We start from the raw sequence: 16,538 nt of genomic DNA on the forward strand, positions 1-16,538 counted from the left end.
CACCAGCTAAGGGCCCCACTGAGGTGTGTAGCTCTTTGTCAGAAGCGACTTGGCAATCGCAAACGATAGCCCAACGAAGTGGCGGCTTTATCAGCATCCATCATCGTGTGGGAAGTTCTAGCAGCAAATACTCGCGTGTTTTGAAACGTGTATGGGGAAAATCCCGGAGGACCCGGAGAAAATCCACACGACCACGGGGAGAGAGAGACACGCAAACTCCAAATACACAGCAGGCATCGTCAGGGTCGTTATAGAACCCACGACCTCCTGCATACCAGGCGAGGGAGTTAACATCTCACCACAGAGAGGGAGACACGCAAACTCCAAATATACAGCAGCAGGCATCGTCAGGGTCGTGATAGAACCCACGACCTCCTGTAGACCAGGCGAGGGAGTTAACATCTCACCACAGAGAGAGACACAAACTCCAAATATACAGCAGCAGCAGCAGGCATGGTCAGGGTCGTGATAGAACCCACGACCTCCTGTAGACCAGGCGAGGGAGGGGGCTCACGGTGTCGAGCTCAGAGCTGTCAGCCCCTGATCAGTGCCCCCTACCTTACTACACACCAACTCACACCTTCTTGATCACCCCGTGCCCCTTATAAATCTCAACGTTCGTCTTACAAAGTCGCATCACAAGGGAGAAACACAAACAAATAGACACTATTGTTCTTATTTCTGGCCGTATTGAAACAGCTGTACGCCGTATGGACCTGCACACTCAATTTCCCTGTACACTTGTACAGGAATACGGGTAAACCGCATGGGTTTACAGGTATGGTATAGTAGTGTAGTGCATACTAGTGTAGTGTATAGTGCAGTGTAGTGTATAGCAGTGTAGTGTATAGTGCAGTGTATAGTGTAGTGTATAGTGCAGTGTATAGCAGTGTAGTGTATAGTGTATAGTGCAGTGTATAGTGTAGTGTATAGTGCAGTGTATAGTGCAGTGTAGTGTATAGTGCAGTGTAGTGTATGGCAGTGTAGTGTATAGTAGTGTAGTGTATAATGCAGTGTATAGTGTAGTGTATAGTGCAGTGTATAGTGTAGTGTATATCAGTGTAGTGTATCGTGCAGTGTATAGTGTAGTGTATAGTGTAGTGTATAGTGCAGTGTATAGCAGTGTAGTGTATAGTGTAGTGTATAGTGTAGTGTATAGTGCAGTGTATAGTATTGTAGTGTATAGTAGTGTAGTGTATAATAGTGTATAAGAGTGTAGCGTACAGTATTGTAGTGTATAGCAGTGTAGTGTACAGTAGTGTATACTAGTGTAGTGTATAGTGTATAATAGTCTAGTGTATAGTGTAGTGTATAGTAGTCTAGTTCAGTGTATCGTAGTGTATAGTATTGTAGTGTATAGCAGTGTAGTGTATAGTGTAGTGGACAGTAGTGTAGTGTCTAGTGTGGTGTATAGCAGTACAGTAGTGCATAGTATTGTAGTGTAGTGTATAGTATTGTGTATAGTGTAGTGTTTATCATACCTTTACATTTTGTCTTAAAACTTTCGTGACTGTAGGAATTCATTTTCTTTGGTTCTTTCGGTAAAGTCACGTAGATAGAAAATAATTGTTTAAATAAAAAAAACCCACGACGTTTCGATCACAACACAAGCGGCCTTCATCAGGCCAAGCGGAAAGGGGGGGTCCAACAAGGATTGAATGCTGATGTACCGGCCCTGGTGAGACACTGCCTCACCAATAAAAAAGAGCTTCATAGCTCATCGGATTCCTGCGGATAAAAGATATGCTGACTCTGATCAAATGTAAATTTTCACTGACAAATCACCGCGGTCCCCGGGACTTTGTCAACATGGTCGTGTTCACCGTGGTCCCTGTGCGCTGATCGTGGCGGTCCCTGGCGTTGTTTTCCACTTCGCTGCGGTCCCCACCACGCCGGCCTGCGTTTACCGCGGTCCCTGACTCAGGGCTGAGATCCTGGTGGAGACTCGGGCAGCGAGGAGGCCACAGCGGTGAGTGGTGGTGGTGAGTGTGGTGGTGAGTGTGTGGTGAGTGTGGTGAGTGTGGTGAGTGGTGGTGAGTGAGTGTGGTGAGTGTGTGTGGTGAGTGTGGTGGTGAGTGTGTGGTGGTGAGTGTGGTGGTGAGTGTGTGGTGGTGAGTGTGTGGTGAGTGTGGTGAGTGTGTGGTGAGTGTGGTGAGTGGTGGTGAGTGAGTGTGGTGAGTGAGTGTGGTGAGTGTGTGTGGTGAGTGGTGGTGAGTGTGGTGGTGAGTGTGTGTGGTGAGTGTGGTGAGTGTGTGGTGGTGAGTGTGGTGAGTGTGTGGTGAGTGTGTGGTGAGTGTGGTGGTGAGTGTGGTGGTGAGTGTGGTGAGTGTGTGGTGGTGAGTGTGGTGGTGAGTGTGGTGGTGAGTGTGTGTGGTGAGTGTGTGGTGGTGAGTGTGTGGTGAGTGTGTGGTGAGTGTGGTGGTGAGTGTGGTGAGTGTGTGGTGGTGAGTGTGATGAGTGTGGTGGTGGTGAGTGTGTGTGGTGAGTGTGGTGAGTGTGGTGGTGAGTGTGGTGAGTGTGTGGTGGTGAGTGTGATGAGTGTGTGGTGAGTGTGGTGGTGAGTGAGTGTGGTGAGTGAGTGTGTGGTGAGTGTGGTGGTGAGTGTGGTGAGTGTGTGGTGGTGAGTGTGATGAGTGTGGTGGTGAGTGTGGTGAGTGTGTGTGGTGAGTGTGGTGGTGAGTGTGGTGGTGAGTGTGGTGAGTGTGTGGTGAGTGTGTGGTGAGTGTGGTGGTGAGTGTGGTGGTGAGTGTGGTGAGTGTGGTGAGTGTGGTGGTGAGTGTGTGGTGAGTGTGTGGTGAGTGTGGTGGTGAGTGTGTGGTGAGTGTGGTGAGTGTGGTGAGTGTGTGTTGAGTGTGGTGGTGAGTGTGTGTGGTGAGTGTGGTGAGTGAGTGTGGTGAGTGAGTGGTGAGTGAGTGTGGTGAGTGAGTGTGGTGAGTGAGTGTGGTGAGTGAGTGTGGTGAGTGAGTGTGGTGAGTGTGTGGTGAGTGAGGTGAGTGAGTGTGGTGAGTATGGTGAGTGTGGTGGTGAGTGAGTGTGGTGAGTGTGGTGAGTAAGTGGTGAGTGAGTGTGGTGAGTGTGGTGGTGAGTGAGTGTGGTGAGTGTGGTGAGTGAGTGTGGTGAGTGAGTGTGGTGAGTGTGTGGTGAGTGTGGTGAGTGAGGTGAGTGAGGTGAGTGAGTGAGAGTGGTGAGTGAGAGTGGTGAGTGAGTGTGGTGAGTGAGAGTGGTGAGTGAGAGTGGTGAGTGGTGGTGAGTGAGTAGTGAGTGAGTGGTGGTGAGTGTGGTGAGTGAGAGTGGTGAGAGTGGTGAGTGGTGGTGAGTGTGGTGAGTGAGAGTGGTGAGTGTGGTGAGTGAGAGTGGTGAGTGAGTGTGGTGAGTGTGGTGAGTGAGTGTGGTGAGTGAGTGTGGTGAGTGTGGTGAGTGAGTGGTGAGTGAGTGTGGTGAGAGTGGTGAGTGTGGTGAGTGAGAGTGGTGAGTGAGTGAGAGTGGTGAGTGTGGTGAGTGAGGGTGGTGAGTGTGGTGAGTGAGTGAGAGTGGTGAGTGTGGTGAGTGAGTGAGTGAGTGTGGTGAGTTAGAGTGGTGAGTGAGAGTGGTGAGTGAGTGAGTGTGGTGAGTGTGGTGAGTGAGTGAGTGAGTGGTGAGTGAGTGTGGTGAGTGAGAGTGGTGAGTGAGTGAGAGTGGTGAGTGTGGTGAGTGAGAGTGGTGAGTGAGTGAGAGTGGTGAGTGTGGTGAGTGAGAGTGGTGAGTGTGGTGAGTGAGAGTGGTGAGTGAGTGAGAGTGGTAAGTGTGGTGAGTGAGAGTGGTGAGTGTGGTGAGTGTGGTGAGTGTGGTGAGTGAGAGTGGTGAGTGTGGTGAGTGAGTGTGGTGAGTGTGGTGAGTGAGTGGTGAGTGAGTGTGGTGAGAGTGGTGAGTGTGGTGAGTGTGGTGAGTGAGAGTGGTGAGTGAGTGAGAGTGGTGAGTGAGGGTGGTGAGTGTGGTGAGTGAGTGAGAGTGGTGAGTGTGGTGAGTGAGTGAGTGAGTGTGGTGAGTGAGAGTGGTGAGTGAGAGTGGTGAGTGAGTGAGTGTGGTGAGTGTGGTGAGTGAGAGTGGTGAGTGAGTGGTGAGTGAGTGTGGTGAGTGAGAGTGGTGAGTGAGTGAGAGTGGTGAGTGTGGTGAGTGAGAGTGGTGAGTGAGTGAGAGTGGTAAGTGTGGTGAGTGAGAGTGGTGAGTGTGGTGAGTGTGGTGAGTGAGAGTGGTGAGTGTGGTGAGTGAGAGTGGTGAGTGAGTGTGGTGTGTGTGGCGGTGAGTCGGTGAGTGTGGTGAGTCGGTGAGTGTGGTGAGTCGGTGAGTGTGGTGAGTGTGGTGAGTCGGTGAGTGTGGTGGTGAGTGTGGTGAGTCGGTGAGTGAGTGGTGAGTGAGTGCGGTGTGTGTGGCGGTGAGTCGGTGAGTGTGGCGGTGAGTGTGGTGAGTGTTGCGAGTGTGGTGAGTGTGGCGGTGAGTCGGTGAGTGTGGTGAATGAGTCGGTGAGTGTGGCGGTGAGTGTGGTGAGTGTTGCGAGTGTGGTGAGTGTGGCGGTGAGTCGGTGAGTGTGGTGAGTCGGTGAGTGTGGCGGTGAGTGTGGTGAGTGTGGCGGTGAGTGTGGTGAGTCGGTGAGTGTGGCGGTGAGTGTGGTGAGTGTGGCGGTGAGTGTGGTGAGTCGGTGAGTGTGGCGAGTCGGTGAGTGTGGCGGTGAGTGTGGTGAGTTGGGTGAGTGTGGTGAGTGTGGCGGTGAGTGTGGTGAGTCGGTGAGTGTGGTGAGTGTGGCGGTGAGTGTGGTGAGTCGGTGAGTTGGGTGAGTGTGGTGAGTGTGTCGGTGAGTGTGGTGAGTGTTGCGAGTGTTGCGAGTGTGGTGAGTGTGGCGGTGAGTCGGTGAGTGTGGTGAGTCGGTGAGTGTGGCGGTGAGTGTGGCGGTGAGTGTGGTGAGTGTGGCGGTGAGTGTGGTGAGTCGGTGAGTGTGGCGAGTCGGTAAATGTGGCGGTGAGTGTGGTGAGTTGGGTGAGTGTGGCGGTGAGTGTGGTGAGTCGGTGAGTGTGGTGAGTGTGGCGGTGAGTTGGGTGAGTGTGGTGAGTGCGCGTGGGATGTGGTTCCCCTTCAGGAGCTACCCCCTCGCATGCACCGCACTCGCTCGACACAGCGCGGGTGAGTCCATCGTAAACGTCGTCATTGTCACAGAAGTTACCCCACAAAGTCTTCGTCGTCTTCGCCGCAAGGGTGGGACAGTTATTTTAATTTACTTTCACTCGGCTTTGAGATCACGAGACGAAGGGCAAGAATACACCTGTCTAGACCACGTGACTCTTCACCTGTCTAGACCACGTGACTCTTCACCTGTCTAGACCACGTGGGTCTTCACCTGTCTAGACCACGTGGGTCTTCACCTGTCTAGACCACGTGACTCTTCACCTGTCTAGACCACGTGGGTCTTCACCTGTCTAGACCACGTGACTCTTCACCTGTCTAGACCACGTGGGTCTTCACCTGTCTAGACCATGTGGGTCTTCACCTGTCTAGACCACGTGACTCTTCACCTGTCTAGACCACGTGACTCTTCACCTGTCTAGACCACGTGGGTCTTCACCTGTCTAGACCACGTGGGTCTTCACCTGTGTAAACCACGTGGGTCTTCACCTCTGTAGATCACGTGGGTCTTCACCTGTGTAGACCACGTGACTCTTCACCTATGTAGCCCACGTGGCTCTTCACCTGTGTAGACCACGTGACTCTTCACCTGTGTAGACCACGTGACTCTTCACCTGTGTAGACCACGTGACTCTTCACCTGTGTAGACCACGTGACTCTTCACCTGTATAGGCCACGTGGGTCTTCACCTGTGTAGACCACGTGACTCTTCACCTGTGTAGACCACGTGACTCTTCACCTGTGTAGACCACGTGACTCTTCACCTGTATAGGCCACGTGGGTCTTCACCTGTGTAGACCACGTGACTCTTCACCTGTGTAGGCCACGTGGGTCTTCACCTGTGTAGGCCACGTGAGTCTTCACCTGTGTAGACCACGTGGTTCTTCGCCTGTGTAGACCACGTGACTCTTCACCTGTGTAGGCCACGTGGGTCTTCACCTGTGTAGGCCACGTGAGTCTTCACCTGTGTAGACCACGTGACTGTTCACCTGTGTAGACCACGTGGGTCTTCGCCTGTGTAGACCACGTGGCTCTTCGCCTGTGTAGACCACGTGGCTCTTCACCTGTGTAGACCACGTGAGTCTTCGCCTGTGTAGACCACGTGGTTCTTCGCCTGTGTAGACCACGTGGCTCTTTGCCTGTGTAGACCACGTGACTCTTCACCTGTGTAGACCACGTGGCTCTTCGCCTGTGTAGACCACGTGGCTCTTCGCCTGTGTAGACCACGTGGCTCTTCGCCTGTGTAGACCACGTGGCTCTTCACCTGTGTAGACCACGTGGCTCTTCACCTGTGTAGACCACGTGACTCTTCACCTGTGTAGACCACGTGGCTCTTCACCTGTGTAGACCACGTGGGTCTTCACCTGTGTAGACCACGTGACTCTTCACCTGTGTAGACCACGTGACTCTTCACCTGTGTAGACCACGTGGCTCTTCACCTGTGTAGACCACGTGGCTCTTCACCTGTGTAGACCACGTGACTCTTCACCTGTGTAGACCACGTGACTCTTCACCTGTGTAGACCACGTGGGTCTTCACCTCTGTAGATCACGTGGGTCTTCACCTGTGTAGACCACGTGACTCTTCACCTATGTAGGCCACGTGGCTCTTCACCTGTGTAGACCACGTGGGTCTTCACCTGTGTAGACCACGTGACTCTTCACCTGTGTAGACCACGTGACTCTTCACCTGTATAGGCCACGTGGGTCTTCACCTGTGTAGACCACGTGACTCTTCACCTGTGTAGGCCACGTGGGTCTTCACCTGTGTAGACCACGTGGTTCTTCGCCTGTGTAGACCACGTGGCTCTTCGCCTGTGTAGACCACGTGACTCTTCACCTGTGTAGGCCACGTGAGTCTTCACCTGTGTAGACCACGTGGCTCTTCGCCTGTGTAGACCACGTGGCTCTTCGCCTGTGTAGACCACGTGGCTCTTCGCCTGTGTAGACCACGTGGCTCTTCGCCTGTGTAGACCACGTGGCTCTTCGCCTGTGTAGACCACGTGGCTCTTCACCTGTGTAGACCACGTGACTCTTCACCTGTGTAGACCACGTGGGTCTTCACCTGTGTAAACCACGTGGGTCTTCACCTCTGTAGATCACGTGGGTCTTCACCTGTGTAGACCACGTGACTCTTCACCTATGTAGGCCACGTGGCTCTTCACCTGTGTAGACCACGTGGGTCTTCACCTGTGTAGACCACGTGACTCTTCACCTGTGTAGACCACGTGACTCTTCACCTGTATAGGCCACGTGGGTCTTCACCTGTGTAGACCACGTGACTCTTCACCTGTGTAGGCCACGTGGGTCTTCACCTGTGTAGGCCACGTGAGTCTTCACCTGTGTAGACCACGTGGTTCTTCGCCTGTGTAGACCACGTGGCTCTTCGCCTGTGTAGACCACGTGACTCTTCACCTGTGTAGGCCACGTGAGTCTTCACCTGTGTAGACCACGTGACTCTTCACCTGTGTAGACCACGTGGCTCTTCACCTGTGTAGACCACGTGGCTCTTCACCTGTGTAGACCACGTGGCTCTTCACCTGTGTAGACCACGTGACTCTTCACCTGTGTAGAGCACGTGGCTCTTCACCTGTGTAGACCACGTGACTCTTCACCTGTGTAGACCACGTGACTCTTCACCTGTGTAGACCACGTGGCTCTTCACCTGTGTAGACCACGTGGCTCTTCACCTGGGCGTGCGAGACATGGACAGATTTTTTTTAGAAGGCAAATAATCGAAAACACAAATGTAGCACGGGCACGTTGAATTGCAGCTGATTTGGTTTCATCACGCCATGTGTATTTGTGTATTTGTGATCGTTCTATGTCTTTTTTAACACGATAGAGAGCCAAAGGGGGGTGCAAGGCTCCTGTAATGGTGAAGAACAGCTGGTGTAGACCAAGTGCACAGCTGTCAACCCCTTACGATTGCCCTACTTTATTACACACCAGCTCAGAGCTCATTGGTCACCCCGTGTCCCTTGCAAATCTCAATGTTCACCCTACAAATTCCCATCACAAGGGAGAAACACAAACAAATCAACAAAAAATAATGTTTTGCCCATATTAAAATGGCTGTATGCCCTATGGACCTGGAAACTCAATTTTCCTGCACAAGAATTCGCGGTAAACCGTACGGGTTGACAGGTACGCAAGTGAATGTGAGTATTCTCTGAGTTTCTCGAATGTGAAACACTTGTCGGTATAGAGTCCTTGGACTGCCGAGAGGCTTCCGCGAATCGGCAAACACGTAGCGACAATCATCAGTGATTACATCGTGACCATGTTCGCATCATCATGAGCAGCAGCATCATCATCATCATGATCACCGATCCACCATCCCCAACAACCGGGTTGAGGTTAGGCCCCCCTACAGCGACCACCTCCCAAGTCTCCTTTTATCCGCGGGGATGACGGGGAACAGGAGGACACGGACACCACAGATAACGACAACAACAATAATAAGATTCATGGACCGGCCCAGGCCTGCGGTTTGTGGTTACTAGGAGCGTGGTAATGGGAGGAGCTTCGTTGTCCTGAGGTGCTTTTTCGTCTTCGCGTGTTTGACCGCGCAGAGTGGGGGAAGAGGTGAGCCAAGCAGTTTGATTACCGCTCATCCAACGTCGGTAGCGCATATCTGGACCGGACCTGGGCCTCCCCCAGGTCGACTTAGCCTAAAACGAGTGCTCTGGTACGCTGCGTAACACATCGGCACTCGGGGAGACAAAGGCGACCGGGCGTGGCGCTGGCCACCCCACCCGATCGCGTGCCTGTGCCGGCCTCGAGAGGCGTTTGCTAACGGCACCTCGCCCCCAACGGCCTGTCGTGGGCTACAAGTGGCGCTCTTGATCTTTGTGCGTGAGAGCGTTTGCCTCGAGTGTCGTAACCGGGTGGCTCCTGTCGACGCACTGGCCCTGCGCAGGCCCTGCGCGTCGACCCGTCGTGACTCATGGCTGACGGACTGGGTCCCCTCGGCGACCTCGGCCCAACCCCCGGCGACGCCGCCGCCGCCACGGATGCCAACCGCGTCTCAAAGCCGGACCCCGGGGCTACGGAGCCTCGCGAGGAGCCGGGGCAGACGGCGGCGGAGCGGGGCCCGGCAGAGACGGAGGCCGAGCCCGTAGGGTCCCCAGGATCGCCGGAGATCCCGGGGACTGTGGGAGCGGGGGGAGAGGGAGGAGCGGAGGGAGCGGAGGAGAGAGCGGAGGGAGTGGAGCAGAGAGTGGAGGGAGCGGAAGGAGTGGAGCAGAGAGTGGAGGGAGTGGAGGGAGTGGAGCGGAGAGTGGAGGGAGTGGAGGGAGTGGAGCAGAGAGTGGAGGGAGTGGAGGGAGTGGAGGGAGTGGAGGGAGTGGAGCGGAGAGTGGAGGGAGTGGAGCAGAGAGTGGAGGGAGTGGAGGGAGTGGAGGGAGTGGAGCGGAGAGTGGAGGGAGTGGAGGGAGTGGAGCAGAGAGTGGAGGGAGTGGAGGGAGCGGAGCGAGCAGAGCAGAGAGCGGGAGGAGCAGGGGGAGCAGAGGGAGTGGAACAGAGAGCGGAGAGTGCGGAGGGAGCGGAGGGTGGAGGTGTGCCCCAGGGAGCGGAGGGAGCGGTGGGTGGAGGAGCGCCCCAGGGAGCGGAGGGAGCGGTGGGTGGAGCTGCGCCCCAGGGAGCGGAGGGAGCGGTGGGTGGAGGAGCGCCCCAGGGAGCGGAGGGAGCGGTGGGTGGAGCTGCGCCCCAGGGAGTGGAGGGAGCGGTGGGTGGAGCTGCGCCCCAGGGAGTGGAGGGAGCGGTGGGTGGAGCTGCGCCCCAGGGAGCGGAGGGAGCGGTGGCTGGAGGAGCGTGCCCCGCGCGGCGCGTGGAGATCAGCGTGTGCGAGCCGGAGCGGCGCGCCGACGGCCGCGAGGTCTTCACCGTCTACCTGGTGGAGAGCCGCTCGGGCGAGGGGCCCCCGCGCTCGCTGTGGCGCCGCTACAGCGAGTTCGAGCTGCTGCGCCACCACCTGCTCGCGTCGTTCCCGCACGTCGTGGTGCCCCCGCTGCCGGAGAAGCGCGCCGAGTTCGCGTGGCAGAAGCTGTCGCCCGACAACATGGACCCCGACTTCGTGGAGCGGCGGCGGGCGGGCCTCGAGGCGTTCCTGCTGCGCGTGGCGTCGCACGCCGAGCTGGCGCGCGACGCCCTCTTCTCCTCCTTCCTCGTGCAGGAGCGCGGCTGGAGGGAGGCCGTCGCGGCCGCCGGCTTCCGGGCGCGCGCCGACTCCCGCGTGGCGGGGGCCCTGGCCGCCGCCCCGCGCCTCGAGAACCCCGACCGGCGCTTCGCCGAGCTCAAGGCGTACGCCGAGGAGCTGCGGGCGGCGATCGGCGCCGTCCTGAAGGCGCGCGCGCGCGCCGCCGACCGCCTGTACGGCGTCTACAAGGTGCACGCCAACTACGGGCGCGTCTTCAGCGAGTGGAGCGCCCTGGAGCGGCGCGAGATGGGCGACGGGCTGCAGAGCGCCGGGCACCACATGGACGCGCACGCCGCCTCCGCGGACGACCTGCTGGAGGAGGAGGAGCACTACACGGAGCGCCTCGAGGAGTACCTTCGCTACGCCGACGCGCTGCGCCGCGTGTGCCGCGAGGCCGAGCTGCTGCGGGCCGGCCTGGAGACGCTCGCGAGGGAGCTGGCGCTCAAGAAGCGTCGGCGCGACGAGCTGGCGAGCGGCGCCGTCGCGCGCCCCTTCTCGCTGCGCGGCGTCGCCGACAAGCTGTTCGGGCGGGAGGCCGCGGAGGCGCGCCGGGCTCGCGCCGAGCAGCTCGGGGCGCGGGTGGCGCTCGACGAGGCGGCGCTGGCGGCGAGGGACGCGGAGGCGGCCGAGTTCTCGCGGCGCGCCGCCGGCGACGTCGCCCGCTTCCAGAGGCAGAAGGTGCGCGACGTGCGCGAGGCGCTCATCGGCTACGCCGTCACGCAGATCGGCGTGTGCAAGAAGGGCATCGGCGTGTGGAGCAACGCCAAGGAGTGCTTCGGCAAGATGTGACGCGGCACGCGAGGGGCCAAGCCGCACGCTCCCAGCTCGCTCCCCGCTCGCTCCCCGCACGCTCTCCGCTCGCTCCCCGCACGCTCTCCGCACGCTCCCCGCACGCTCCCCGCACGCTCCCCGCACGCTCCCTGCACGCTCCCAGCTCGCTCCCTGCACGCTCCCAGCTCGCTCCCCGCTCGCTCCCCGCACGCTCCCCGCTCGCTCCCCGCACGCTCCCAGCTCGCTCCCCGCACGCTCCCAGCTCGCTCCCCGCTCGCTCCCCGCACGCTCCCCGCACGCTCCCAGCTCGCTCCCCGCTCGCTCCCCGCACGCTCCCCGCACGCTCCAAACTCGCATCCGGTCGCGCGTCCTCACGCTCGCCGACTCCACCGTCGCTGTTTTCCCGTCGACTCCGCTCGTTGATTTCTCCACCGATGTTCGGGACTCGGCCTCGCGGACACCGACCGTTTGATCTCATCCACACGGTGTTCAGGGCACCGCGCTGCAGGTCACGACACTTCTCCTCCTGATTCCTTCTCTCCTCAACGCTGCCGCCCCCCACACCTCTCCCCCCGACCGACTATGGACTTGCCTGCCATTGGCTCGTTTCAAGAAACGGTGTTACTACCCCACCCTTACGTTTGATCGTCCGGTTTGTTGCTGGCCCGCTTGAAGATTTGTGCCTTTGGGCTTCTTGCTCAGCAACTGCTTTAAACAAAAACAGAGACACACACACGCGTCTTCACACACACGCACACACACACACGCGTCTTCACACACACACAACAACAACCGCCATTCGCCACTAAGTGGCGGTGACGTCACCACGACGCTTGTGCCAGGCTATGTGCACCCTGAGGCCACGTGAAGTGTCGAACGCCCGCTGGCAGGAGGTCACGGGGCAGACCCAGGTGCCACGGGTCGACTGACTGAGATGACTGAGATGACTGGCTGATGCACCACCTGTGCCCCCTACTGTGCCAACCCGCTGTGCTTTAGCCACCCGGCGCTCCGCTCGTTGTTGTGAGCATCGCTCCTCCGCCCTCCATTGTTGTTGGAGGGCGACTGCCTCCAACTGCCCAGTAGCGTCCTTCACGAGCCTTCTCCACAGAGGCCGATCTTGACACCGCTGGTACCAGTCATCGGCAAGTCCACTCAGCTCCACGTCCTCCTGTACCACATCACTCCATCTCTTATCTAGCCCGTGCCGCGCCCGTTTAGCCCCCTCAATCCGGCCGAACAAAAGCTGTTTCGGCATGCGGTGGCTGGGCATGCGGGCTACATGACCCAGCCATCGCAGCCTTGCCCGCACACAAAGATAAAGATCCCCCATATAGCCTTAACAGACTGTAGGGGCAAGTGCTGTTAGCGAGCACACACACGCGTCTTCACACACACGCACGTCTTCACACACACATGCGTCTTCACACACACATGCGTCTTCACACACACACACGCGTCTTCACACACACACACACGTCTTCACACACACACGCGTCTTCACACACACACACACGCGTCTTTACACACACACACGTCTTCACACACACACACGCGTCTTCACACACACACACGCGTCTTCACACACACACACGTCTCCACACGTGCAAGCTCACCCATTTCCTCGTGTGCTCACTAACGGGACCAGTGCATTGTCCACATTCCCCCCCCCCCTCCCACCACTGCTGCAGGTGGAGGTGTAACGATGCATCGATTCGGCGAATTAAAATTGATTGTTTCACGCCTACGATTACACGCATCGCACATTGTGCACGTCAGAGTTTTTTTGACGCTTGGGACGTGCAATGGGTTGGTTTGAATGCTGCCGCCAGAGGGCAGCTGGCTACGTTCACCGCGATGTTTAAAATTAACAAATAGAAACGTGATTACAATTGGGACCCCCCCCCCGCGATTCGTAACAATTCATCGAATGGCGAGCACACGAATCCTTGTGCACGCCTGCAGATTGCCTATCATGCGCGCCGGTTGCGGATCTCTGTCCTGCACGTTCGAAATTGAGAGAGTGTCCCACGCATCCCGGCGGCCCCGCGGACCTTCCGTTTGTGCGCAGTTTCGCCGGCCTTGGTTCGACACGAGCAAACTGTGGACCGGTTTGTGCCATTCGCTGTCTTCGTCGGCCGAGTCGGGTTTGCTTGAACCAATTCTGGTGAGCTGACAGATGTTTGGAGGCAGGGTCCCTCTCTGCGTTAGATACGGGAGTGGGGGGGGGCCCTGCGTCGATGCGTCGATGCTCGACTGATGTTTCCAGACTCCCCGTGTGACGTTCACACGCGACTGCTCGGCAGAGCCGGGGTCCCAAGCCGGAGCGACCGAAGGGAAATCACTCCGAGCACTCGGGTGTTGAGAGAGAGAGCAGAGTGCGGGTTGGGGCTGTGGCGCTCACCACCTCACCCCACGCCTCCTCCAACACTCGTCGATTCGCACTCTGGATGGGTCAATGCCTCCTGAGTGGGGGACGTGGCCTTGCCTCCGTGCACCCACAGGCGAGCCCTCCACATGTGGAGACACGGATGTTTCATCCACACGCACGGTCGTCTCCTCCATGCGCACAGGCGAATCCTTCACAAGACAAAGATCCCCCGTGTAGCCTCTTAACAGGACTGGCGGGGTGTAAGCGCTGTTAGCGAGCGCATGAGAAGGGGGACACGGCAGGCAAAGGGGCTGGATGGACAGAACCACGCCCGGGCCGCCTTTTAGCTCCGCTACAAGCACCACACCAGGTGCTTGTAAGCACACACACACAGTGGGTGTGTGTGCTTACAAGCACCACACCAGGTGCTTGTAAGCACACACACAGTGTGTGTGTGTGCTTACAAGCACCACACCAGGTGCTTGTAAGCACACACACAGTGTGTGTGTGTGCCTACAAGCACCACACCAGGTGCTTGTAAGCACACACACAGTGTGTGTGTGTGCTTACAAGCACCACACCAGGTGCTTGTAAGCACACACACAGTGTGTGTGTGTGCTTACAAGCACCACACCAGGTGTTTGTAAGCACACACACACAGTGTGTGTGCTTACAAGCACCACACCAGGTGTTTGTAAGCACACACACACAGTGTGTGTGCTTACAAGCACCACACCAGGTGCTTGTAAGCACACACACACAGTGGGTGTGCTTACACCTGGTGTGGTGTTTGTAAGCACACACACACAGTGGGGGTGTTTTGTGTCACCTGTGGGGAGGCGTCTGTGAGGCGGCCCCATAGTCGCGCATCGCAAGCCTCGTCAGCAGGGAATCATTCCCTGGGTTGCTCTGCCCAGCCAGTGGGTTCAGACCGCGTGGCTTTGCCACCGCGCTCAGTGAACTCCGCCAGTGACTTCGGTGTCTTGGACGCTGGGTCTGGGTGGTGGTGGTGGTGAGGGCAGGCTGCGTGTGACACCCACCTGCAGAGCTACCAGGTGGACAGAGGTTTGCTGAACCGTGGAATCTCGAGAGCCGTCCCCGGGCAACGCTGATTCTCTCCGGGTCCTGCAGTGTTCTCTCCGCGTGTGCAGAAACACTCCACGTAATTGAAGAATGCAAAAGCAAATTTCCAGCGATGGACTCGCCCATCGTCACTGCGTGTTGTTGTTCCATGCAATGCCGGCACGTCGATAATTGTATCAGCGGTGTTCGATTGCCATTTCTGATGATCCGCGCTCCATGGGCCCCTGTAAAGCTGGAAAAATAAAAATCTGTCGCGCGCGCACGGTCCGTCCTTTGCAATGCCGTGATGTTGAGTCTCGATGTAGTAAAACAAAACCAGAGGGTGGTGTCGTGATGTTGATTCTCGATGTAGTAAAACATAACCAGGGTGTGATGCCGTGATGTTGATACTCGATCTAGTAAAACATAACCAGAGGGTGGTGCCGTGATGTTGATACTCGATGTAGTAAAACATAACCAGGGTGTGATGCCGTGATGTTGATACTCGATCTAGTAAAACATAACCAGAGTGTGGTGTCGTGTTGTTGATTCTCGATCTAGTAAAACATAACCAGAGTTTGGTGTCGTGTTGATTCTCGATGTAGTAAAACATAACCAGAGTGTGGTGTCGTGTTGTTGATTCTCGATCTAGTAAAACATAACCAGGGTGTGATGCCGAGTCTCGATGTAGTAAAACATAACCAGAGTGTGATGTCGTGTTGTTGATTCTCGATCTAGTAGAACATAACCAGAGTGTGGTGTCGTGATGTTGATTCTCGATCTAGTAAAACATAACCAGAGCGTGCTGCCGTGATGTTGATACTCGATCTAGTAAAACATAACCAGAGCGTGGTGCCGTGTTGTTGATTCTCGATGTAGTAAAACATAACCAGAGTGTCGTGTCGTGTTGTTGATTCTCGATCTAGTAAAACATAACCAGAGTGTGGTGTCGTGATGTTGATTCTCGATCTAGTAAAACATAACCAGAGTGTGGTGCCGTGTTGTTGATTCTCCATGTAGTAAAACATAACCAGAGTGTGGTGTCGTGATGTTGCCTCTTGACGCGCGACTTTCGTCCGATGCCACGAATCCAGCGGCGTTTGTCCGGAGCCGCGAGGTGAACGCAATGGTTTATTGAGGGCCACATTTAAATAATAGCAATAAAAAAATGTCCCCGCAAATGTACATGATTGGGATTAGTGTTTGCTGTCCTCCGCTGGCATCCACCAGCAAAGGTGGCATTCGCTCGCACAAGGGAACAGCTGACAACCAGATCGTAGGTGCCACATCCCTGTAACGAACACGGAGGGAGGCATCATTACGGCGAATTGATAGGGATTGTTGTTGGGCAAAGCGGGGATTGCCATCCACTGGCACCGGCCTGCAAAGGTTGGCATTCGGTCGCACGGGGAATCACTGCCAACCACAACAGATCGTGGGGTCCACATCCCTGTAACTGAAAGTCCCCGTCGCCCGTTTCACGAACACGGAGGGAGGAGGCAGCAGTATCACCGCTCGCTGCTCCTGACGCCGTGATGCAGCTCACTCACCACCTCGTGTACACGGTTTGTTGGTTCTGCAAGCTACATCGGCCTCGGCCACACGGAGGAGGAGTAGAGATGTTGATGTGGAGGCGGTTTAAGACGCCTCTGCATGCGTCGTGACACCCGACTGTCAGGACTCGTCGCTCTTCTCCAAGGACCCCCGCCACCTGTGTGTCCCCGGGCCCCTCTCTCGAAGGTTGCTCGGCCTTCCTTCCACTTTCTCTCCAGCCAATCACCTTCCCGCTGGCCCTCACCCCCAGGGGCTCTTACTTTAGAAGGTAAAACATGGAAAAAGCGGATGAAGCCCGGGCAGGTTAAGTACAACTTTGTTTGATCAAACCCTCTGTTATGTATTAACAGTGTAAATTTTATGTTTACGATTGAGAACCAAAGGGGTGCAAGGCTGTAATAAAAGTTAAGAACCATTTTGGTATTTC

At 56.5% G+C, this 16,538-nt stretch overlaps 1 protein-coding gene and 1 long non-coding RNA gene across 4 annotated transcripts in view; one reads left to right on the forward strand and one right to left on the reverse strand.

Annotated features, from left to right (window-relative positions):
• The window catches only part of LOC142931065 (uncharacterized), a 47,072-nt gene extending 45,455 nt beyond the window's left edge, over window positions 1–1,617 (reverse strand). Inside the window, exon 1 of the long non-coding RNA XR_012947071.1 lies at window positions 1,482–1,617. This is a non-coding gene — a long non-coding RNA (uncharacterized LOC142931065). The remainder of the gene's footprint in view (window positions 1–1,481) is intronic.
• SNX4 (sorting nexin 4) lies at window positions 1,271–15,595 on the forward strand. Of its 3 annotated transcripts, none has more exons than XM_076074423.1 (2): window positions 1,271–1,969; window positions 9,076–15,595. In XM_076074423.1, exon 2 carries the CDS (start codon window positions 9,103–9,105, stop codon window positions 11,140–11,142), a length of 2,040 nt encoding a protein of 679 aa, XP_075930538.1. In that variant the 5' UTR covers window positions 1,271–1,969; window positions 9,076–9,102; the 3' UTR covers window positions 11,143–15,595. The 3 variants fall into 3 exon arrangements, with proteins under 3 accessions (XP_075930538.1, XP_075930540.1, XP_075930539.1); XM_076074425.1 differs by lacking the exon at window positions 1,271–1,969 and adding an exon at window positions 2,031–5,226; XM_076074424.1 differs by lacking the exon at window positions 1,271–1,969 and adding an exon at window positions 2,031–5,154.
• Window positions 15,596–16,538: the final 943 nt, after the last annotated feature.

Source organism: Petromyzon marinus, chromosome 48 (genome assembly GCF_048934315.1).
Source record: "Petromyzon marinus isolate PM22_M1 ecotype Great Lakes invasive population chromosome 48, UKy_Petmar_22M1.pri1.0, whole genome shotgun sequence".
Lineage (NCBI taxonomy): Eukaryota > Metazoa > Chordata > Hyperoartia > Petromyzontiformes > Petromyzontidae > Petromyzon > Petromyzon marinus.